Below are 22228 nucleotides of genomic sequence, written 5' to 3'. Positions count from 1 at the left end.
CAACCAAAAAAGTCTAATACTAACCATACCTAAGAAAAGAAGCTTTGGGCTGTGTTTATTTAATATTTTTTCTAATAAAAATCACACTTTGCACAAAAAACAAATATTTTTTCTCAAGGGAGAAACTGAAAATATCCCTGTAATCTTAGAATGATCATGTTTCCTATCATTGTAGATGCACTTCTACACTTCTAAAGTACACATACACACACCGTGCTTGCATGAATGTCAGTAAACACGACTCTGTGCAAATGTCTGTTCTGTTTCTCTCTGACTTTTGTTTTCTGGTCCCGTGTGCCGTATGTACGGAACCCTCCCTCACCTCTGAGGAAGCTTTCACACTCTTCGTATCCCGGGGCATACGGGTCACACTTCTGAGCCGCTGTGGCTCCGTCGCTCTCTGTCACGGCCATAACAGCAGCACCGTTACGCACCAGAAACTCGCACAGCGCCCGGTCATTACAGGAGGCGGCGCAGTGCAGGGGGGTCCTACACCCACCAGAGAGAGACAGAATGAGTTCAGATACATCAAAAAACACAAATACGCACACAGTCTGAAGTCTGGAATCACATGACTTATTAATGATTATTAACTTGCTTGAAATACTGAAACTGGACACCAGCGTTCTCATCACTATAACCACTTATAACTATTACGAAAACAACAACTAGCAGTAAAATTAAATTATTCACTGTTTTAACTGTAAGAAAATAAAAAGTTTCATTCATTATAACATCCACTGTAACACAAAGGAAAGCGAAGCAGAATTAAGGTGCAGAATTAAAATCCTTCAATGCATGAAGGATAGTTTCTTTTGCTTTGGCTGGGTCATTAAGGAAAACGTACAATGTGACAGGACATAATCTACCATTGTGCTAATTGATGATTACTAAAACTGAAAATCTGAATGAAGGGAACAGTCCAGTTTGAGATTAGTCTTGAGTATGATTTGGTTTCTAACAGAAACAGATGTGCATCTGTTGACAACGATGATACAACAGAATTTAGTGATGCTGAAAGTAAAAGTAATGATGCCAACCATGCTGTGACTCGCTCCCTGCCTGGACAACAAACACAGCACACCAACCAACTCAGAGCTTTCAATGACTCGATAGTCAGCGGTACATGAAGAGCAATATCTGAATATTACAAATAAAGAGGTATTTTTTTCATAGAATTCATAGGTTCACAAAGACAAGGATTTAAACAAGACTGTGTTGAACCTCGTATCTCCAAAATGGGAACTTTACAGGAGAAGGAAAAAACATACTCTACTTTCAATGTAAGTCAATTGAACCAGATTTTTTTCCCAAGTAATTTGGAGTCATTTCTTTTGGTCCATTACTCACGAAATTTACAAACAGTGTAAAGAACAACAGGCATTTTCAAATGATGTCAAAAACTGAAAAACAATAAAAATGGAGATACGAAGTTTTGTTCCGACAGCAGTGATATGCAGTGTATAACAGCTGTGTTTAGAGCTGTTTCAATAAATATCAGTGCACAGTTTTGTAGTTTATACAGACACCATGCATTTTCAATAGTTTATCTTACCGTTTTAAAATACCTACTATCACAGCTTTTAATACTGAGAACTAAAACTGAAACTAAAGAAAAACTCAACTAAAACTTGTCCTTTTTTAAAGAAATTAAAAACAACCTAAAACTACTAAAGCATCTTTACAAGTAACTGAACATAAACTGAAATAAAAAAAATAAATAAATAAATAAAAAAGCAATATAAATTAAATTATAAATATACTGAAATTTTAAAAACTATAAATAAGCTATAAACTATTGCAAGACACCAGAAGTTATTTTTATATGTTTTATTCATTTTTTAATTCAATTATAAATGATATACTGTGATATATATTTATGGTAATTTCTTGTCAATATATCTGCCTTGAAATTTAATCACTACTTTTGTAATATTAGGCTTTCTGGAGTTTACTTGTACTATAATGTCATTCCTGTTGTTATACACTTTCGAATTATCAACAATGATTAGAACTATTTTGGTTTTATATTATTATATTATTATGGTTTTATATTATTAGACACGATTCCAAACCTTTGAACAGTAGAGCACATTCTGCACATACACTCACAGAAAAAAGGTGGTAAACTGTCACTGGGGCACCTTTTTTCGCTGGGGTGGTACCCTCAAGGGTATATCTCAGTACCTTTAGTCAGGGAACATAACTGTACCGTAATCCACTGAAATTATATTTCGAAGTTGTATTTATTCCACACACCCCGTCTCGTCTCCAGGCTTTTATTTTATTGTTCTGTTTTAAGATATTTGCTTATGAAAAGGTACAAATACGAACTTTTCAACTGGAAAAACTTACAAAGGTTCACAACTGGACCTTGAAACCGCTGTTGTACCTTTGAGGGAACATTTACATTGTTTGTACCTTGATGAACGAAAAATGTACCTGAACAGAACCTTTATTTCTGCACACAAGTGAACGAATCAAACTCACCAGCCGTGGCTGTCTGGGGCGCTGACGTTGGCACCGATCCGCACGAGGAACTCTACCACAGCGTAGTGCCCCCCGCAAATGGCATTATGGAGGGCAGTGATGCCTTCATCGTTTGACTGACTCGGGTCGCTCATCTGTTGAAAAAACGCACGTATTACACACAAGTACCACATATTTTAATCCCCTCTCTTCTGTGTTAGAGTAGAATGTGTTAACAGGCTGACCTCCTGCACCGCTCTCTGCACTGTGTCCAGCTCTCCAACCAGCGCTCCGTCCAGTAGCAGCACTAACGGACTGAGACGGGCTCGGGGGATCTGCGCCTTACCAGCAATCCCCTTGTTGGACTTCCGCAGGATGGAGTGAAGACCCTGATGCACATAAAGAGCAATCACAACAAACAACACTGAATTATTTCTGATTCAGAAGTACTTGCATATTTTAAAGCAATAGTTTGGCCAAAAAATGTAAGTTATGCAATTTTCCCTTTACTGTAAATGTAGATCAGCCAAGGCATGTTTGCACTTGCAGCTAACGAGTAATGAAAGCTAATGGATGCTCTAACCACATTGTTTCTATCCAATTTCTGCCCAAATTACAAGCAATAAAATGAAAATACATACAAAATTAATTTTTGTAATAAAAATGCTCTAGTTAATGGCACCTGCAAAAAACTGTTGGTCTGTGGTTTATTGATAAAAAGAGGTTTTTATAGATGTTCTATAGATTTTATAGATGTTTCAATCTTTAATATTATGTACGTTGCAACTTGTGTCTCCAACTTCCTCATAATCGTATTTAATCTTATTTAACTGCTCATAATTGTATTTTTTATTTTATTTGACAGGGTGATTCAAAAGATTCAACCAATTTCAAAATGATTTATTGCACTTGTAAATCATTACAGAACAGTGCAGTAAATTGTAAATGGGTTATGTGAGTATAAGGTTTATTATGTAATTTTACAAGTGCTCAGTATGAACCTCCTCCAGCTTTACAGACAACATCAACACCATAGTCAAATTCATCCCACACTCGATTGAGCACGTAGGGTGTCGCTGCACTCACGGCTCTTTCAGTGCGATTTCAGAGATCATCCAGTGTCTGAACTGTTGGAGGTTTACTGCTGACGAAACAGTCAGAAACTCTATGACCCCCTCTTTCAATTGGTATGTGATTGGTTCCTAAGCACCTCACGGTTGTAAAAATATGGCGCTTTGAAATCGGATGAACCTTTTTGAATCACCCTGTGCTTTATTTTTTTCTATTTTCAAGTCTATTTTTTCAGCCATTGCGTTCTTAAGTAACTCAAAATGATGTATTTACAAGGTGTCTGCCCATTTTTTAGATGACAGTATGTCATACAGTGATGTGTGTCATAATTTATGATTATGAGATAGTATGACCCTATCTCATAATCACAAGCTCGCATAATTTGTTAGCAACATTAGCTTCATAGATCAAAATTAAAGAAGCAAATTTCAGACCACAAACATGTCTTGGCTGGATTTTCCAAATTCCTGCATCACTTTAATAGACATAAACAAAGTTATTCAGAGTGGTTTGACGTGAACTTTTTTAACTGTATGAAAACTTCTTAGCTTTTTATATATTATCCAGAACCACCAGTCAACATACATTTTTATGTGTAATGTTTTAAATCCCCAGGCCAACATTCCTTGGCCACACCACCACCCCCCCTTTTCCAGGGGACCTATATACTTATATATTTTTTTTCTTTCACTTCGCTATTAATATCGCAACTCATCGTTTATTAATGATCATACAGATATAAGGTGATGTGGCACCACAACCACCCAACACCCCTCCAAACACCACCCCGCCACCCTCGCACCCATCCCCTGATTTGAGTGAAACAATGAACAGAAATAACAAAAAAAAACAGAAGTATATAATAATAATAATAAATGATAATAATAATAATGACAAACTGGACATACAGAATAGACAAATACAGACACTTAACAAAACAATAAACAAGACAGTAATGCCCCTTTTTTATGTAATTATAATGTGGGTAGTTATCAAATCCTATGTAGGTGTTTTAACCTTCCCCTGATGAGTTTGGAGAGAGAAATCAGCTCTCAATATATTGTAAAAATTGTGACCAGGTTTCCTTGAATAATTTTGTGTTATTTTTAAAATTTGCTGTGAGTCTTTCCAAGTTGCAGTGATCCATGAGGAGATTAAGCCAATGCTTTATCGAAATTTTGGTTCTGTCCTTCCAGTTCAGCAGTATAACTATTTTGGCAATGGTAAGTGATATGAATATAAAGCATTTGAGGTGATTGGGTGCTGAAAGTGAGGAAAGGTCATTAAGTAGCGCTATAATGGGACATAAAGGGATGACAAGGCCCAAAATCTCTGATAGCCTGTCCATGACCTCTGACCAAAACTGCTGGGTCGGGGGACAATTCCAGAAAGCATGATAGTAGTTGTCTGTTAAAGCTGGACAATGTTGGCATTTATCACTGTGACTAAATCCCATACGGTGTAGTTTAGAGGCTGTGATATATGTTCTGTGAAGGGTTTTATATTGAATTAGCTGGAGTTTTGAATTGCTGGACATAGAGAAGATATCACAGCATATATTTTGCCAGTTGACATTACATGTTTCTTTTATATCTGATATCCATTTTTCAGTTGGGAGTGAGATAGTGTTGTCCTTTGAGGCTGTAAGTTTATATATTTGTGATAACATTTTCTGAGGTTTTAGGGAGTGTAGTTTTAAGTAGAGGGGAGGAGTGTGATTGCAGAGATTTCCACTATTAACTGTCTTCTTTAGAACATCTTTGAGTTGTATATACTGAAAGTGACAATTATCTGGTATATTGTATTTTTCTTTGATGTCATCAAAGGTCATTTTATGTGTAATGTTGATGATGGTAAAATAGTGGTAAATCTGAAAAAAAAAACCTCTCTTAGGGACTATTTTTCCTCACAATGCACTAATGTACCTCTCCGGCATTAATGGATTTTAAAATTAGGTTTTAGGCCAAAACGTTATCTCAAAACTATCGTAAACTTTTGGAAGCATTAAACACTTCAGACATCTGGTTCCTAACACCACCACTGTGAGCAATTCTAATGGAGCATTTCACATCAAACCATTCTGAATGACTTTCGTTACATCTTAACCATTTAATTATACAGGCATTTTGAAAAATCAGTTAAGTTCCACTTTAAGTGTGATTCACTCCATGTTCCCTCACCTTCGGCTGGGCTATGTTGGCATTCATTAGTGGTGGTGGGCTTGGTGTAGGTGGTGAGTTGCTCTCCTCCCCCTCAGAGGAGCTGCTCTCGCTCCCCGTCTCGCCTTTCAGCTGGAGGCCCTTCCTGCGGAACAGTTTATTAATCATCTGCTTGTACTGGTTGGGCTGGATGATGGGCAGCTTCTTCAGCGTATGTGACTGATCCACAGAACCGCGCTTCTTCAGGGCTCGGGGAATTTCTGCCCGGAGCCGCAGTAACTCCTCCAGATCAGGGACTACTGGGACTTCTGGGGCCACCACAGGCTGAAGGCGTGTGGGGCTGAGGGGCCGAGGTGGCTCAGGGTCCTCTGTGCTACCTTCCACCTTCATCTCTTTGCTTTGATCTGCAGAGGGCACTGGACCGTCCAGGACTGAAGGAGGCTTCACTGTGTTTAATCTCTCCACCTCTGCATCCACATCAGCTGAGCTAAGAACTGAGACAGACAGGGTCAGAAAATTAAGTTTCCACATATGTGTTTTGGCTATTAAGTCACTTTATTTACTGTTTGTTTATATATATATATATATATATATAAAAATGTATATGCACACATTTTGACAGTGTAAATGGCAGCTGGTGCTTAAAAAAAATAAAAAACAGAAAAATGTGAGGTTTTATTCTGAGATGTGTGTGTATATACGTATATATATATATATATATATATATATATATATATATATATATATATATATAAAATGTATTCCATGCCTTGTCGTATTATGAATTCTGAATTGTGATATCAGTGATAATCATCAGGTTACCCACTGTAATGGTGCTAAGAATAGATAACTGCTCATTACCTTCCCCATAGTATGCAGGCTGTCTCTGCTCAGAAGGCTGGGGCTGAAATTGATACATGAAGTCTCGGGGCAGGGGCGGCAGAGGCTGGCGGTGCAGGCCGAGATCTATCTCTCCCTCCAGGAGGCCGTGAGGATAGTGGGTGAATGCAGTGTAGTAGGGGTTCTGGAGCCTCATGATGACAGAGAGCGGGATGGGCCTGTGCTGGCGGAGCTGAGGGGCGGAGGGAGGGATGGAGATGCGGGAGATGATGGGCTGAGGGGCGTAAGGTGACTGTGTAGGTGAGGCACGGTCAGGTGGCACGGAGATACGGGTGTTTCTAGGCAATGAGCCCTGAGTTGGTTGGAGATGACGGGGCAAAGGGTCCTACAGAAAGAGGGGTAGAGAGAGAGAGATTAGAATTGCTTTTGGTGTGAGTACTCTGTTGTGGTTAGTTAGAACAAATGAGAACACTGTCATTTTGACCCTGGTGTGCACCAAAAAAGTGCAAAATAGTGATTCTTGACCAGAATATATACACACACACACACACAAACACACACACAATCGAGCTAAAATATTGCAACCACTTGGATAAATCGTATAATGTTGATTAATGTGTCACAATAACCAGTGCATCACACCCTGCTGTGTATGGCACAGACACAGACCGGTCAGAGTGCCCATGCTGACCTCTGTTCACTGTCAAAAGTGGCTACAGTGGCCATGTGGGCATCAGAACTGGACTTTGGAGCAATGCACACACACACACACACACACACACAAACACACACACACAATACAGTATTTAGGCTACAGTGCATGCCACAAAATCAAGCATCCAACTTTACAGCACATCGCTTGTCTAATGTCCCTCTTAATAACCGTGAAATTATTTCAAGCAGCCAACATTTTCACTGTTGATCTGCTGCCACACAAACTGTTTGAACATGTCTGCACTTAGTGGTGCAGGTGAGCAAAGAAAACAAAGGCTGCTTTTAATCACTGTTTCCTTGTTCATACATACATACATCATCTAAACCGCTTATGCTTCTGGGTCGCGGTAGGGGTGCTGGAGCCTATCCCAGCTGTCATTGGGCGGAAGGCAGGATACACCCTGGACAGGCTGCCAGTCCATCGCAGGGCAGACTGTTTCCTTGTTCATTACCATTAAATTATTTGTTGTGTTAAGATTTGTTTTCTGTTTCATTTTGACACTTCGCTGTAGTCCTACTTAATCTTTTTTAAGCCTTGTTTCTCTTTACCGATGGCTAAAATGTTGGTGCATTCCTTACGCGAACTCTGGTGCGAAGGCATAACAGACTAAAGCTGTCTGTACGGACCAAACACAGAATGAACTCACTGAAAATCTATGCCAAGTGCCGATTCTCAATTTTCTCAAAATTTGTGCTTATAAATAAAAGAGGACATATTTTATTAGGATTTAACTTGGACGAAGTTATTGTCGTAGGTACAGTCTTTTGCTGTGGCAAGATGAATCATCCTTTCCATTTTTGCCATGTTTTTGTCAGTAAAACAAATTGAAAAAATTTGGAAATTCTGACTCAAACCTATTCAGTTTAAAATATAAATAGGCTGTAAATGTAATTAATCACCTAATTAGGTCATCAAAATGGAATGCACAGAAAACTAGACTTCTTTAGGAAACAAGACTTCAGAGGGGTCATTAAACAAAGCAAAAGCACACACAGAAGGAGAGAGGAGAAGCAAAACAATGGTGTTTTGTTACTGAATAAACTTGAATCAGCTTCACACTGGCAGGTTAACTTGAGTCGGCTTCCACTTTTAAGTTAATCGGTGGACAACATGCAATTATACTGTTCTGCTGGATCCTAAACAAACATGCTCACACACCTTTCTGGGTGTAGAGGGTGAGTCCAGGTTGGACTCTCTCCAGTTGCTGTTGGGTACGGATGGCCGGATCCACTCGTTCTCTGGAATGGGAGGAGATGTGAGAGAACAATTTTACACTTTGCTGCCTTGTCACTGGTGAGTCAGAGCTTATCGTAGGCTCTGTTTATCTCAGGCAGGGTCAAAAGTACAGAACAGTATAGAACAGTATAGTACAGTATAGCAGTGATAGGAGAACCATCTGCTGCGAACTCACTGTCATACGTGTGGTGTGGTTTTTTCTCATATGAAACGTCCAGGTCTGTTTCATTCCACTTAGAAGGACTCTTCTGCCTCTGCATGCCCTCATCTGAGAGAAAAACAAAGAGAGAATGGTTTAGAGAGGCACTGAACAAGAGGCAAAGCTTTGGTCAGTTTTGTGAAGCTGCAACAACTAGTGGACAAAAGTGGTTACTGAAAAATGTTGCTGCTTTATTGTGTCTAAATGTAAATTACAGACTACATAAAGTACTCTATAAATTAGATAAAACATTCTTAATTGCAGTACAGGTGTAGGGGTGATATGGTTTCTTTTATTCTTTGCGGTATAAAGAATAATGATGGAGGCAATAATATGGAATTAAATTTGTTTTCATTTGACTGCATTACATTTGATATGTTAAACAATTAGAGAAATAATTATTAGAGACACGGGAAGTGGAGATGCTGTGGACGCTGCAGCACCCCTAGATTTCAGGACTGCTGAACTGCGACTGCTAAAAATATTATAAAAAACGAATTAAATGAATAACTATGTATACTATGTAAGACTGTGGTGATTTGGAGTCCTCTCTGGCAGGAAAGTGTAATTGCGCAAGAACATTTTGTAACGCTAGTTGCGCTTTCGACTCCTTCCCTGGGTGGATGAATCTGATGATGGTGAGGGCACTGAAAGAGTATTCAAAGAGAACTCCTGGTAAGGCATGTGTCTTCTGAGGATATAAGGGTGCGTTTATCCTTATGGTTCGGTTCTCTTTGTCCAGACCAAAACAGAAAATGATCGCTGCATTTTAGTTCTGGTTCACTTAGCGTTCATACTGACATATTTAACATCGAACCAATAGATGTAAACAGAAGTTTTTCTATCTTGTGTTCCTTTGGTTGTGCACGATGCAAAGCAGGTTGAAATCCCTGTAACAGCCTCGAGTGGCTTACTGCTTTTACAGAACAGAGAACCCTCAGGACCTTCATGCATTATATACTTTTTATGTGCAGTCAGATGAGTATATTGAGTATTTTATAATGACTTCAAATGTGCTGCAGCCTCATTTTAATACCAAAACTATCTGTTCTATAATTACAGATTCAGAGCTTAAAAACACAAAAAACACATGCACATATCAAAACAGCATCAGAAACTCATCTTTTCCACAAACCAAAAAATTCAGTACAGTGAAGAAGACAGTTCACTGTGTCTTTGGTCCAGTTAAATACCTTTGGTCTGTACTGTATTCATACTTCTAATAAACCACAAGAGTTTGTTCTGAAGTAAGCCTAGACCGAACTGCTCAGGGGGTCTCAGTCTGCTTGTTTGGTGTGCACCAGAGTTTGGATGGTTCTAATGAATTACACTACAGTTCCTTTTAATCAAACCAAACCTGCCAAAGCTGAACACACCCTAAGTGGATTATCTACTATTGTCACCATATCTTCATTAGTATAATGTTGATTTTGCATGTGAGACATTAATATCAAGTCGGACCGTCTTTTAGCACCTGTGCATATGACTCTAATGTGTAAAGACGTATGACGTGGTCCATAATAAACTCCGGCCAAATCCAACCTGATGCCTCTGACTTTTAAATGATTATTTCAGGCTTTACAGCACACTCACAACATATTTTAGTCTGTTTTTTTGCCTCCTGACTCAATGATGCTATTTCTTTCAATTTTAACATAGAACCATCTTTAAAGTCTTTTGAGCTTAGTAAAGACCTGTGTGTGTTTGTTTTAGGGTGAATTTTGCAGTTTAATTCTATGTTTTATTCATATATCTTTCATGCAGTAGCTATGCGCTGTTTAAGTTAATGCTGTATTTTCATTACGGTGAGCCGAATCATTTCCGTTGCCAAGTGCTGGCGCGTTTGTGGAAATGGATGTTGTTTTATCTCCCGCTCGTTTGTGTTTAAGTGTGGAATCTCTGTTCCTGGTTGCTGCCCTACAGTTTTGCTCTTTATCTGACCTGTATGTATTTACACCAACCTGAAAGTTTGAAGGGTATGAAGTTCCTTGGTAGCGTGTTTGCGGCTGGTTGACTTAAAGGACTGGGAGAGGGGGCACGGTCAATCCTTGGAGACCTGCGCCCTGTGCTGGATGATTCATATCCAGCCACTGGATTGGCTGGGAATTGAAGCATATTCGGAGCTGACATGTGGTCATATTTTTGACTGGGCATAGGATTGAGCTCAGAGTAGCTGAAGGATCCGCTCATGCTCCGCTCATGTGACCTCACGGGGGTAGGTGAGGCCCGCCGTTGAGTGTGTGGGGACATGTTGGGAGGGGTCAGATGCCCATGGACTTTGAAGGACTGGGCAGAGGTGTATGGGTAGGCCTGGGGTGTCTGAGGGCTGGGGGGGAAGGGTGGGTTTCTGCCACTGGTGATAGTGGAATCCACTGAGCGAGTGCTGGGCTCTGTAGACCTCGTTATGGTTGAAGTCTGGGGGAGAGACATGGTGGCTCTGCTGCTCACAGTGCCAGAGGAGCCAGACATGCTGGCCCCAACACTGCTGCCGCCGCTGCTGCTGCTGCTGGTGGTGGCACTGAATGTGTTGGTGGTGGCCAGGGGATTGGAGCTGATGGTGGCCTGGGGATTGGAGCTGGAGCTCTACCATTATAGAGTAACAAAAATGTTCAATTATAAAAAACATATAAAGGTAAGAATGTAAAAGAACAAACATAATATGATACTGGTGATAGAGCCCAAAAGAATACAGATGAACTGGAATCATTAAAAGCATATCATTCGCTGTCATAGGAAAACCTCATCAATGATGACCGTCGGAACCATGAGGCAAGCATGGAATTGGACAGACAGAGTCGCACTCAGTGGAAGAACCAATCGAAATCTCCATTTCAGCTGCGGACACTGCCTAGCCAATGACCCTTATTGTGCGTGTACAATATTTTAACAGCCTGAAAAATGCCCTGATTTGCAGTTAAATAATCGAAGTGACTATCAATAATATCAATATCAGCAATAAGAGTAAAAATAGAAAATAACAATAATATTAATAACTTTTCACACAGCAAAGCTGGCACTAAAGTGTATGTACTTATTTTTTCTGTACACACTGATATATAGTAATATTATTACTGAAGCAGCCAGTGTGTTGGGAAAATGATCACACTACACAATCAGATCGGTCTACCACTAAAAAGCAATGCCATTTTGTTCATTTTCACTTTTCTTTTGTTTTTTTCAAATCGTGTGATTGTAACAAGACTATTTAACCTTTGGTCAATGGGGGGCGGAACAATTATATGTATAAGAGGGTAAATTAGGATGTGTCCATTGCAAATGACATGTAAATGAGGTACCCATGAGTGGGCCCTTATGTCCATGCACTGAGGAAACTTCAGTTTTCCATGATTTTTCCTTTAATGTTTTATATACTTAATTTACTGCACCCAATTAAACAAGGCGAATTATGCTGTCTTTGTAATGAAACATGCAGTTGGTCAGCGTTATCTACTGAGAATATCCACAGTATGGTCCGAAAAGCATACTGTGACATACTTTATTGCAATAATGAGTTTAAATGCACTTAATATTCTGATCATAATCAGATTTTGGTAGTTATCTGATTATTCAAATGTCATGTAAACAGCATAGTCTGATTTCTTAGATCGGATTAAGGCCTAGAAATCTTATTAAGAGATCTGATGAAGAAAGCTGGATTTTAGCTCAGTAATCGGCTCAGTCTGTGTGTGTGTGTGTGTGAAAATAGACTGTTGTACTGAAAATAGCAAGCAGCGTTTAACACAGCGCTCGCGAGATGCGACAGAAAACTTTTGGAGCGATGCTGAAACCAACTACATACTTGACAAAACAAAGAATTTGAATATTCGTCGTCTCGTAGATGATATATATTTATATTTTCCACTAAAGTGACTCATTGTTTAAAGAAAAAAAAACTTTTGTTTTGTTTGTGCCACGTCTTCTTCTGTGAGTTTATTGGCGGGTTGCAAAGCAGAAATCTGACAACCGCCTGCATGTAAACCTGTTGAAAGGATTACTTACAAAATCTGATTTCCTGCAGTTATCGGATTATTAAATGCATGTAAACACAATCAGTGATACCGTTTCTAATGCTCACGCCTACATAATTACATCCCATTAAATATTAAACACTTTAAAATGGTCAGTAAAAAAATAGGAAAATTTATTCATCATTTATTATCGGTGCACTCTGCAAGTCAAAAATAGGCTGAACAAATTCATTAAATCAGTCACTTAGTGAGAGCACAGAACAGAACATGGAGTGGGTGACTCTGAATGAGTGCGGCCTGTGGTACCTGTGCTGAAGAGCATTGGGGAGGGACAGAAATCTCCTGCAGGAGAGCGCTAAACTCACGAGACAGCTCATCTGCTGTGGCTAAGGATGCGTTCAGGTCATCATTGATGGTCTGGACTGTGGACAGACACACAGAGAAAGACACAGACAGACAGACAGACCCACAGAGGGCATGAGTGTAAACAGCTATTAAACCCTTAACGGGAAATAAAGTCATGTCAGCTCAAGCCTGGTATGAAACCATGTGACTTCAACTGAATTAAATAAAAGAAAATTCTCTAGTGTGCAACAACTATTGGTAAACTTGCTGCAACACGTTTATGATGCCTGGATGTAAGGGCAAATACAGCAGGTTGTGTTTGATACTCACACAGCATGCTGCTGCCGAAGTTGCCTTGGGAGCTCATGTCGTCAGGCTTCTATTCGGACACGTATGATCGAACTTCTCACTTATTCTGTGCACTTTCTGGATGGTGTAAAGAAAAGACAGTCAGTTGCGATTACACAACATAAACAAAAGATTAGTATTAAATTGCTAGCATTGTATTGCTACATATTTGTGATTGAGACATGCCTCATATTAGGGTTGGGCGATCTGATGATATTTAATTGTAATCGAGATGAACAATAGGCATTTCTGAGAATATCGCAGATATCGTCAGTACTTAAAGAACACCAACTGAATGATTCATTGCAAACAAGCATAATTAGTCAGGTCAAACTCAATTTAGTGCAGTGCAGTATGTAAAATATACAATATAAAATATAAATATAAAATAATAATCACCATATTTAGAGTTCGATGGTTTTTAAATGTGACACTACCAGCACATTTTGCCTGTGTAGCACATTATCGTGTACCGTGAAAATGTCTGTAAGCATCATGATAAACTATTTTGTCAAAATTGCCTACTCCTAGCTTATATTATTAAAAAAAATCAGTTAAAAATTGGTAAAAAGTCTAGGATGGTGATTGGTTAAAAGGCTCATTTGCATGTTGTAGCTTCCTGACATATCAGTATCACAAAGCTGCTATCATGATAACAATTAGCAAACAATGTATTGTGCAGGCATTTCAGACAATCTTGCACAAAAGTGGGAAATACACTAGAACTTATATAACAAAATAAAGTACACCAAAGTAAAGGACTGACACTCAAGTGTGAACCTCAAATATCATTATTTCTTATAATACATGACTTTTTGCTGGGGAGCAAATTTCTATGAATTCTTTTTAACATCTGCTTTCTTCACTTAAACCTAATAGTAGGCCTATGTGTGCTTCTTTCATCAGTTACTTACTGTGTCAAGAATGTGTCAAGAACAAAAGTTTGGTAGTTCTAGCTACTGCACACTGAACACTTCATCAAAATCCCCAGCTCCTGTTATACTGTCAGACTATCGTTTGAAGACTGTACTGTGGTATGAGAACCTCAGTAGCACTCTGCTATTACTGTCTTCAGAAATTTCTGACAGTACTATAAATCTTTCAGCTGTTCCATCTGAAAGGCAGTAAGACCCACGTTACTACATGCACCAAGTACTACATGCAACTGCCCTTGGTATGGGGCAGCGGTGTAGCTGCATACCGAGTTTTACTGGGCTGTTTCGACATACAGATTGCTAAAGGTGCGTTTTTGATTAAGCCCACTCTTGCAGTCAGTCAACAGACATGGTGATGTGATCAGAGGTAAAAATAGACACGTGCTATTCTACACTAGCAGCATGACACACTGACTAACCTTGAGTAAGGTTTGCTAATGTGAAATATGCAGCATCTTAGCAGCTAAGTAGGCTATTAGCGACTTTGTAAAAGATAGACTGGCGTCAAAATGAGGTCAAAACATACAGAAACGGTTTATAAACGAGTGATGTCAAGGGCAAAAAGGTATAACCGTTTATTTTGCACTTTTTTATGTTGTGTCCATTCTAAAATGGATGGACGAGAGTTTGTTGACCGTGTGTGCTGGGCTGGTGCAGATTTATAGTATACCCACTTTTTTCTTTGGACTACACCACTGGTGCAGGTGCTCCACGGAACACTAACTTTAGAATAAATTCAGACATACATAATATGGCCAAAAGTATGTGGACACCTGACCATCACACCTATATGAATGTGTTGGACATCTCATTCCAAAACCATGGGCACTACTATGGAGTTGGCCCCCTTTGCATCTATAACAGCCTCCACTCTTCTTGGAAGCTTTCCACAACTTTTTGGAGTGTGTCTGTGAGAATTTGTGCCCATTCAGTCAAAAGAGCATTTGTAAGGTCAGGCGCTGATGTTGGATGAGAAGGTCTGGGTCACAATCGACATTCCAATTCATCCCAAAGGGGTTCAGTGGGGTTAAGGTCAGGGCTCTGTGCAGGCCACTGGAGTTCCTTCACACTAAACTCATCAAACCATGTCTTTATGGAGCTCACTTTGCGCACAGGGGCTCAGTCATGCTGACACAGGAAAGGGTCTTCCTGTTGCTACAATGCTGGAAGCAACTAATTTTTTAAATGACTTTGTAAGCTGTAGAATTAACATCACCCTTCACTGGAACTAAGGGGCCCAAACCCTGAAAAACAGTTCCAGACCATTATCCCTCCTCCACCTAACTTTACTGTTGGCACTATGCATCCCGGTATGTAGTGTTCTCCTGGCATCCGCCAAACCCAGAATCATCCATCAGACTGCCAGATAGTGAGGCATGATTAAAGAACACACTTCCACTGCTCCAGACTCCAGTGGCAACGTGCTTTATACTACTCCAGTCGACACTTGGCATTGCACATAGTGACCTTAGGCTTATGTGTAGCTTCTTGGACATGGAAACCCGTTTCATGAAGCTCCTCATGCATAGTTCCAGTGCTGACACTGCTTTCACAGGCAGTTTGGAACTCTGTAGTGGGTGATGCAACTCCCACCATCAAGGCCATTTTAACAGGCTTAACGCTTCAGCACTCTGCAGCCCTGCTCTGTGAGTTTGTGTGGTCTACTGCTTTGTGGATGAACTGTTGCTGCTCCTAGACACTTCCATTTCACAATAGTAACATTTACAGTTGACCAGGGCAGATCTCACAGGGAAGGAATTTCACAAACTGACTCGTGGCAGAGGTGGCATCTTATGACAGTGCCATTTAAAGTCACTAAGCTCTTCAGTATAAACCATTCTAATGTCATTGTTTGTCTATCTAGATTACATGGCTTTGTGCTCGATTTTAAACACCTGTTAGCAATGGGTATGGCTGAAACGTGAATAATCAGGAGGTGTGTCCCTATACTTTTGGCCATACAGTGTAGTACGGCCTGTAGCTGATGATTAATTGCCCTGTAAATAACTGCTTCAAAAGTAACCAAACTGGTTTATTAGCAATCTTTCCTTGCCATCTTTTCTTTGGGGTTTATACTATGTTGTACTGGCATGGATCAAACATGTCAGCGAGAAGATACACTGCACTACACTTAAATGGCTGCGGTAAGTCAAGCAGAGTTGAAATGTTTCCCAGTGAGAAAATGAGCAAATGCACTGGTTCTGCAACATTAGCTACCTGGCTGACAGAAACAAACATTACTTAACGATATCCAGTTAAATGACGTCTCTGTGAACGCATGACCTACTTTCTTTTCACATTTCGCACTCCGCTTATTGTGAGAATAGGACTGTGAAATCTAATGACTGTAAAACAATGCGACTGCAATCATCTCGCAATACTGCAACTCGATGACTGTGTAAAACTGACAGGCCTATAAATGAATATGACAGAACTGAGAAAAAAAGACTGAAAAGATTGTCTATAAATGTTACAGCACATGTATATGCAAAATAATATCAGTCTATAGAATATGTATATATACACCGATCAGGCATAACATTATGACCTTGTTTCTAAGCTCATTGTCCATTTAATCAGCTCCACTTACTATACACTGAGGTGTTTAAAAACTCCAGCAGCACTGCTGTGGCTGATCCACTCAGACCAGCGCAACACACACTAACACATCACCACCACATCAGTGTTACTGCAGTGCTGAGAAAGATCCACCACCCAAATAGTACCTGCTCTGTGAGGGTCCATGGGGGTCCTGCCCACTGAAGAACAGGGTAAAAGGGGGCTAACAAAGTATGCAGAGAAACAGATGGACTACAGTCTGTAACTGTAGAACTACAAAGGGCACCTATATAGTAAGTAGAGTAAATGGACAATATATAAATTCTACGCTCATTGTCCATTTTATCAGCTCCATATTTATACACACACATATATATATATATATATATATATATATATATATATATATATATATATATATATATATATATACACATATTGCTACTAGCCAGAATATTAATTTGCCTTTTACATTATATGAACTTATAACAATGATCAAAATAAATGGTCCAAAATTACTTTACATTAACATAAACTTGAGCATGTTTATTTACCCGTCCTTAATAAAACTTGCCTTTTAGGAGACACACAATTTTCTCATGATACAACTCAAAACCAACCACTGCAGCATCAGTGTTACTTGACCAAAGTGAAGTAAACACAGGTGTGTCCACAGGCCTTAGTGCAAACTGAAGGCTGCACTTAAAGATAACATACCAAACCATAAAGATTAGATAAGACAGGCTACAGTTTCAACAGGAGGGAAGAAAAAGCCCGACTGGCATTTCCCTCCAGTGTGTGTGTGAGAACTTTATGGGCTGTTTTATTACCCTCAGCATAGTTTCAGCTCATTTCTATTCACTGGACCTCTTTGACTGTCCCATAATTCTCTGAGCCCAGAGCTGGTGTACAAACTAGCATTGCACCAACTTCCAAACAGCTTCTCCTCTCTCTCTCTCTCTCTCTCACACACTTTTTTGTTTCTTTCTGTTTTTCTGTCTCTCTTGCTCTTTCTGTCTCTGTGTATCTCTCTATCCTTTCTCTCTCTCTTTCTCTCCTTTTGTCTGTTTCTCACTGTCTTTCTCTATTCTTGTCCCCTGACTCTTTCTCCTCTCCCCATCTTTCTCTCTCTCTCACTTTCATTCTCTTCTCTCAGTCTCTTTCTCTCTCCCCTTACCTCTTTCTCTTCCCTCCCCCTTTCTCTTTCACTTTTTTGTTTATCTGTCTCTCTCCTTCTGACTCTGTGTATCTCTCTCCCTTTTTCTGTCTGTTGCTGATTCTGTCTCTGTTTTTCTCTCCCGTTTCCCCTTCTCTCTTTCTTTCTTTCTCTCTGTTTCTCACTCTTTCTTTCTCTGTTCTTGTCCCCTAACTCCTTCTCTTCTTCCCATCACTCTCTCTCTTGGTCTCTCTCTTTCTTTCTCTCAGTCTCTCTTTCTCTTTCCCATTACCACTTTTTCTTCTCCCTGTCATTCTCCCTCTTTCTCTTTCTCTCTCTCTCTGCCTCGCCCAGGGCATGACTGCACTTTCAAAAGCCAGCTCAGGCATCCACTCATTTTGTGGTTTCAGAAACAGAAAAGCGTTCGAGTTTAAACAGGCCTCTGCCGTCCCGCTCACCCCCCCGAACCGCTCACACCCACGCAGAGGCACTGAGGAACACACACAAACACACATGGTGCACAAACACACTGCCATGGCATGACGTCACTCCAGTGCTCTAATGCTTCACCAGGCACTCTGTCAGCAAAAAACAGCATCTAACTGCAATTTATGAAGTACCTGCTTTTCTGTCTTCAGCCTCAGGTACTGCTGCACTAACCCTCTCTGACTGACAGTGCTGTTTTATTCCATGGCAGTGAATCCTGTTTTACTGGCTGGGTGATGTACTGGACAGGTCCAACCCAAGGCCCGAGGGGCAGGTGGCCAAAATCCGCAACACCTGCAGATGCAACCAATAGAGTCAACCAACAGTATGAGACACCATCTGTTAAACTCACACCAACTGAGACCATTCTGCAGCTCAGGATGAGTCAGCTATGAGCTGTAATACAGCTGTTCTCTGCACTTCAAGACAGTGACATAAGCTGATTACTTACACTTTCTGGACAAATTAAAAGCAATAAAAGACGTGCTTATTGTATTCATCAAACTGACTTACAGTGATAAAAATGCTAATATTGATAGAAACATTTTGCAAAAAACTCCTAGATGGAAACACAGCTATTGATACTCACTTGCAGATTTACATTTACACCTAATACACTTATTTAATGTGACTTACAGTTAAATCATGTTACAGAGGCCGGTGAATGTAGCAGTAAGAGCCTTGCTTAAGGACTCTTATTGGAGTAGTGTGGTTCGGTCTTGTCCAAGTGGGGACTTGAACCCAATCAGTCATGTGGAGGACAATGGTGTTACTTACTATGCTATACCAACTGACCAATAATCCCCTCCCTTGTAGTTCCTTCTTCCTTGAGATTTACAGTATGTGTTCATCAGTGGCCAGTTTCTGACCAAAAGTCACTCCTAGCTGGATATTTCTGGGTGGTGAGCCACTCTCAAAGCCTCAGCAACAATAAATATATAATGAGGATGCACTGACAAATTTCAGCTGAAGTTGTTAGAATGTGGCACAAGGTTTCCATTGGAAAAAGAAAAAAAATGCCAAAAATGTGGTTAAAAATTCTGTTTTTTTTTTTCTTACTTTCAGTCACAAATCAGTACAGACATAAATCTAAATAGGTTGAGTAGCAGCAGCAGATCAACAGTGAAACACAAACTGAGGAAATCACAAAACTATTACCGTATTTTTTGGTAAACTTCACCTCTCGTTTTTAAACGAGAACATGTGTGCTCTAAGCAAGGAACTCTAAAGAGACTTGCCTTCCAATGCTGAAGAAATGTCAGACTGCTAGACGGGGGTTCTAATGCCACGTCCATGTGCTTTACATGTTAAAAAAAAACGGGTAATTCAGAATTAGACGGCTTTGGAAAACCATGAAGTATCATCATCATCATCACCATCATCATCTTTAACCGCTTAGTCACGGTAGCAGTTGGGAGAGCAAAGAATCCCAGACAACCCTGTCCACCGCAACTTCCTCCAGCTCATTCTGCTGGACCCCGAGCCGCTCCCAGGCCAACTTGGAGATATAATCCCTCCAGCAGGTCCTAGAACAACCCTGGGGTCTTGTCCCAGTAGGCCGTGCCTGGTAAACCCCCAACCGGGAGGCGGCCAGGGGGCATCCTAATCAGATGCCCGAACCACCTCAACTGGCTCCTCTCAATGCAGAGGAGTAGTGGGTGCACTCTGAGCTCCTCTGGACTGGGCATGCCATCCTTTTCTGGTACATGATATGAAGTATTATATTTTCATAATTTTACTTTTAAATTTTAAATATTAAATTTTATCTTGCAGGTCATTTACAACTAAATTAGTCCTGAACATTTTACAGTTTTCTTTCCCAACATGGTGATTATCACCTCTGAAGCATAGCAACAGCATTACGTTATTTCAAAAACACATGTTAAACAGCTAATTCTACATAAAATAACTTAGTTTTCCGGTTTTGGCCAAGTATGTCCTGAATGTCGGTTTTGATCAAGAATTTTTTCTTTCGGTGCAGCACTCATATATAATAATGCATAAATATAAAGGACATATAAAAAGGGGCTAGTCTGTGGAGCCCGTTTCCTCGTAGCAGAAGGTGATTAATCCTCTTTCCTCTTGCTTCAATGTCGTACAACAGTTTCATGAATCAGATTGATAAACTGTACGTCATTCTAGGTGCTTAAATCTGTGCTCTGCGCAACTTTCACAAATAACAATGAATTATCTTTTGTCTTTTACGTCAGGATGTATCTGTCAGTCATTTCTCAACCAAAGTTTCTTCCAGGATGATGTCATGATTTCTCTTAAACACTGAGCTGGTGAACACTGAGCGGCACATGAGTCTGGCAATATGAGGAGAAGTTTCGTCATTTTGATGATTATTCTTTCATATAAACAGATGATACAACCAGGAACATGCACAGACAAACCACGGAGGTTGGAGGCTGGAGCCACTCTAGTTTTGGCCTCTGTACCAGCGTCCTCATGTACAGTAACCACTATATGGTATACAGTGTATGAGTTTGCTTTACATTGAGTTTGCTTTAGAGTTTTATTTGACAAAGAGTAAGCTTAAACTTTTTTCACTTCTTATCGCTTCAGAGTTAGGAACAGTCTCAAAATTACACAAAGAAAAAGTGATGTCTACTATTATTATTTGGCTTATTACAATACAATATATATTCAATTTTTGACCTTATTTAAAAGCGCCTGTAGTCCTTTATACAGTGTGTAAATTTCAAGATGGATGGACCAAAAGAAAAGGGCCAAACTGACTTGGAAAAAAGTCTGGTTCCATTGATTTACATTAAAAATAAAAGTGTGTTTTTTCCTTTTCCTGTAAAGTTACCATTTTGGAGATACGAGATTTGGTTCAGACAGCAGCAATATGTTAATAGATATATAAACTCCATTTTAATCCACTTAATTTTAGCAGCAGCCAGTAATAAAGGGATACGACAGAGATTAAAGCCCTTGTCTGCTCATTTTGATTATTTTTTGTATATATGTATAGTTTTTGTAACGTGTTTACTATGAACTGGCAGAGGAAGAATAATGTTGATCTTTTCTTTTGAGAGGCTTTTGAAATGACTTTTTGTGTCATTTTCTGTGGCCTGCGATGGACTAGCGAGCTGTCCGGGGTGTTTCCTGCCTTCGGTCCAATAACCGCTGCTCTAGCACCCCCCGCGACCCAGAAGGATAAGCGGCTTGAAAAATGCATGTGTATGTGTGTGTGTAGTTTTCCCTTTGGCCTTTTCAGCACATTTAAAAACCCATGCGTGAAGCAGGAGGACTGTTTTGTCCCGTTTGCTGCGCAGGTTGTGTGGGCTCTGGTTATTTCAATGCAAAAGCTCTGTTGGAAGGGAAATTCAAGCTTAACCGACATCCAGTGCTCAAATGCGCAGGGAACATAACATCACTGCTTAGGGATCCTGTGGAATGGAATGCAGCTAATGGTTATGCTAGCCTAGGGCGACAGAATGTCGAAAAACAAGCTGACATCAGCTGTTGAAAGAGTTGAAGCCATTAAAAAGGAATTAAAAGGGAACAACTGCTCTGTTTCGGCTTGACGGGTGGGTAAAATTAACTTATTTTTGTTGTTTCACAGAATCAGAAGGTCAGTATTGTTTTGTCCCGTTTGCTGATGTTTGTGGTTAGTTTCGCAGCAATTGTAGTGGCAGTTTGCTAACCCACAACCTAGCTAACGTTAGGTAACATTATATCACAGCATTTGTCCGTACAACATCTGTGAGGAGTTTTAAAGCTATGAACATCC

General features: G+C 39.9%; 1 protein-coding gene across 1 annotated transcript in view; it reads right to left on the bottom strand.

Annotated features, from left to right (window-relative positions):
* The window catches only part of ppp1r13l (protein phosphatase 1, regulatory subunit 13 like), a 46116-nt gene that overhangs the window by 4669 nt on the left and 19219 nt on the right, over positions 1-22228 (bottom strand). The window contains exons 2-11 of the mRNA XM_036584977.1: positions 13333-13428; positions 12964-13079; positions 10651-11272; positions 8666-8758; positions 8413-8492; positions 6561-6924; positions 5721-6193; positions 2715-2858; positions 2491-2624; positions 323-489 (exon numbers count right to left, since the gene is read on the bottom strand). Coding sequence (XP_036440870.1) covers positions 323-489; positions 2491-2624; positions 2715-2858; positions 5721-6193; positions 6561-6924; positions 8413-8492; positions 8666-8758; positions 10651-11272; positions 12964-13079; positions 13333-13369 — 2230 coding nt within the window. The 5' untranslated portion in view covers positions 13370-13428. The remainder of the gene's footprint in view (positions 1-322; positions 490-2490; positions 2625-2714; positions 2859-5720; positions 6194-6560; positions 6925-8412; positions 8493-8665; positions 8759-10650; positions 11273-12963; positions 13080-13332; positions 13429-22228) is intronic.

The sequence above is a fragment of the Colossoma macropomum genome, unplaced genomic scaffold (genome assembly GCF_904425465.1).
Source record: "Colossoma macropomum unplaced genomic scaffold, Colossoma_macropomum, whole genome shotgun sequence".
Taxonomy (NCBI): domain Eukaryota; kingdom Metazoa; phylum Chordata; class Actinopteri; order Characiformes; family Serrasalmidae; genus Colossoma; species Colossoma macropomum.
The sequence above is the reverse complement of the archived record's forward strand: the minus strand, read 5'-3'. Positions and strand labels throughout refer to the sequence as shown.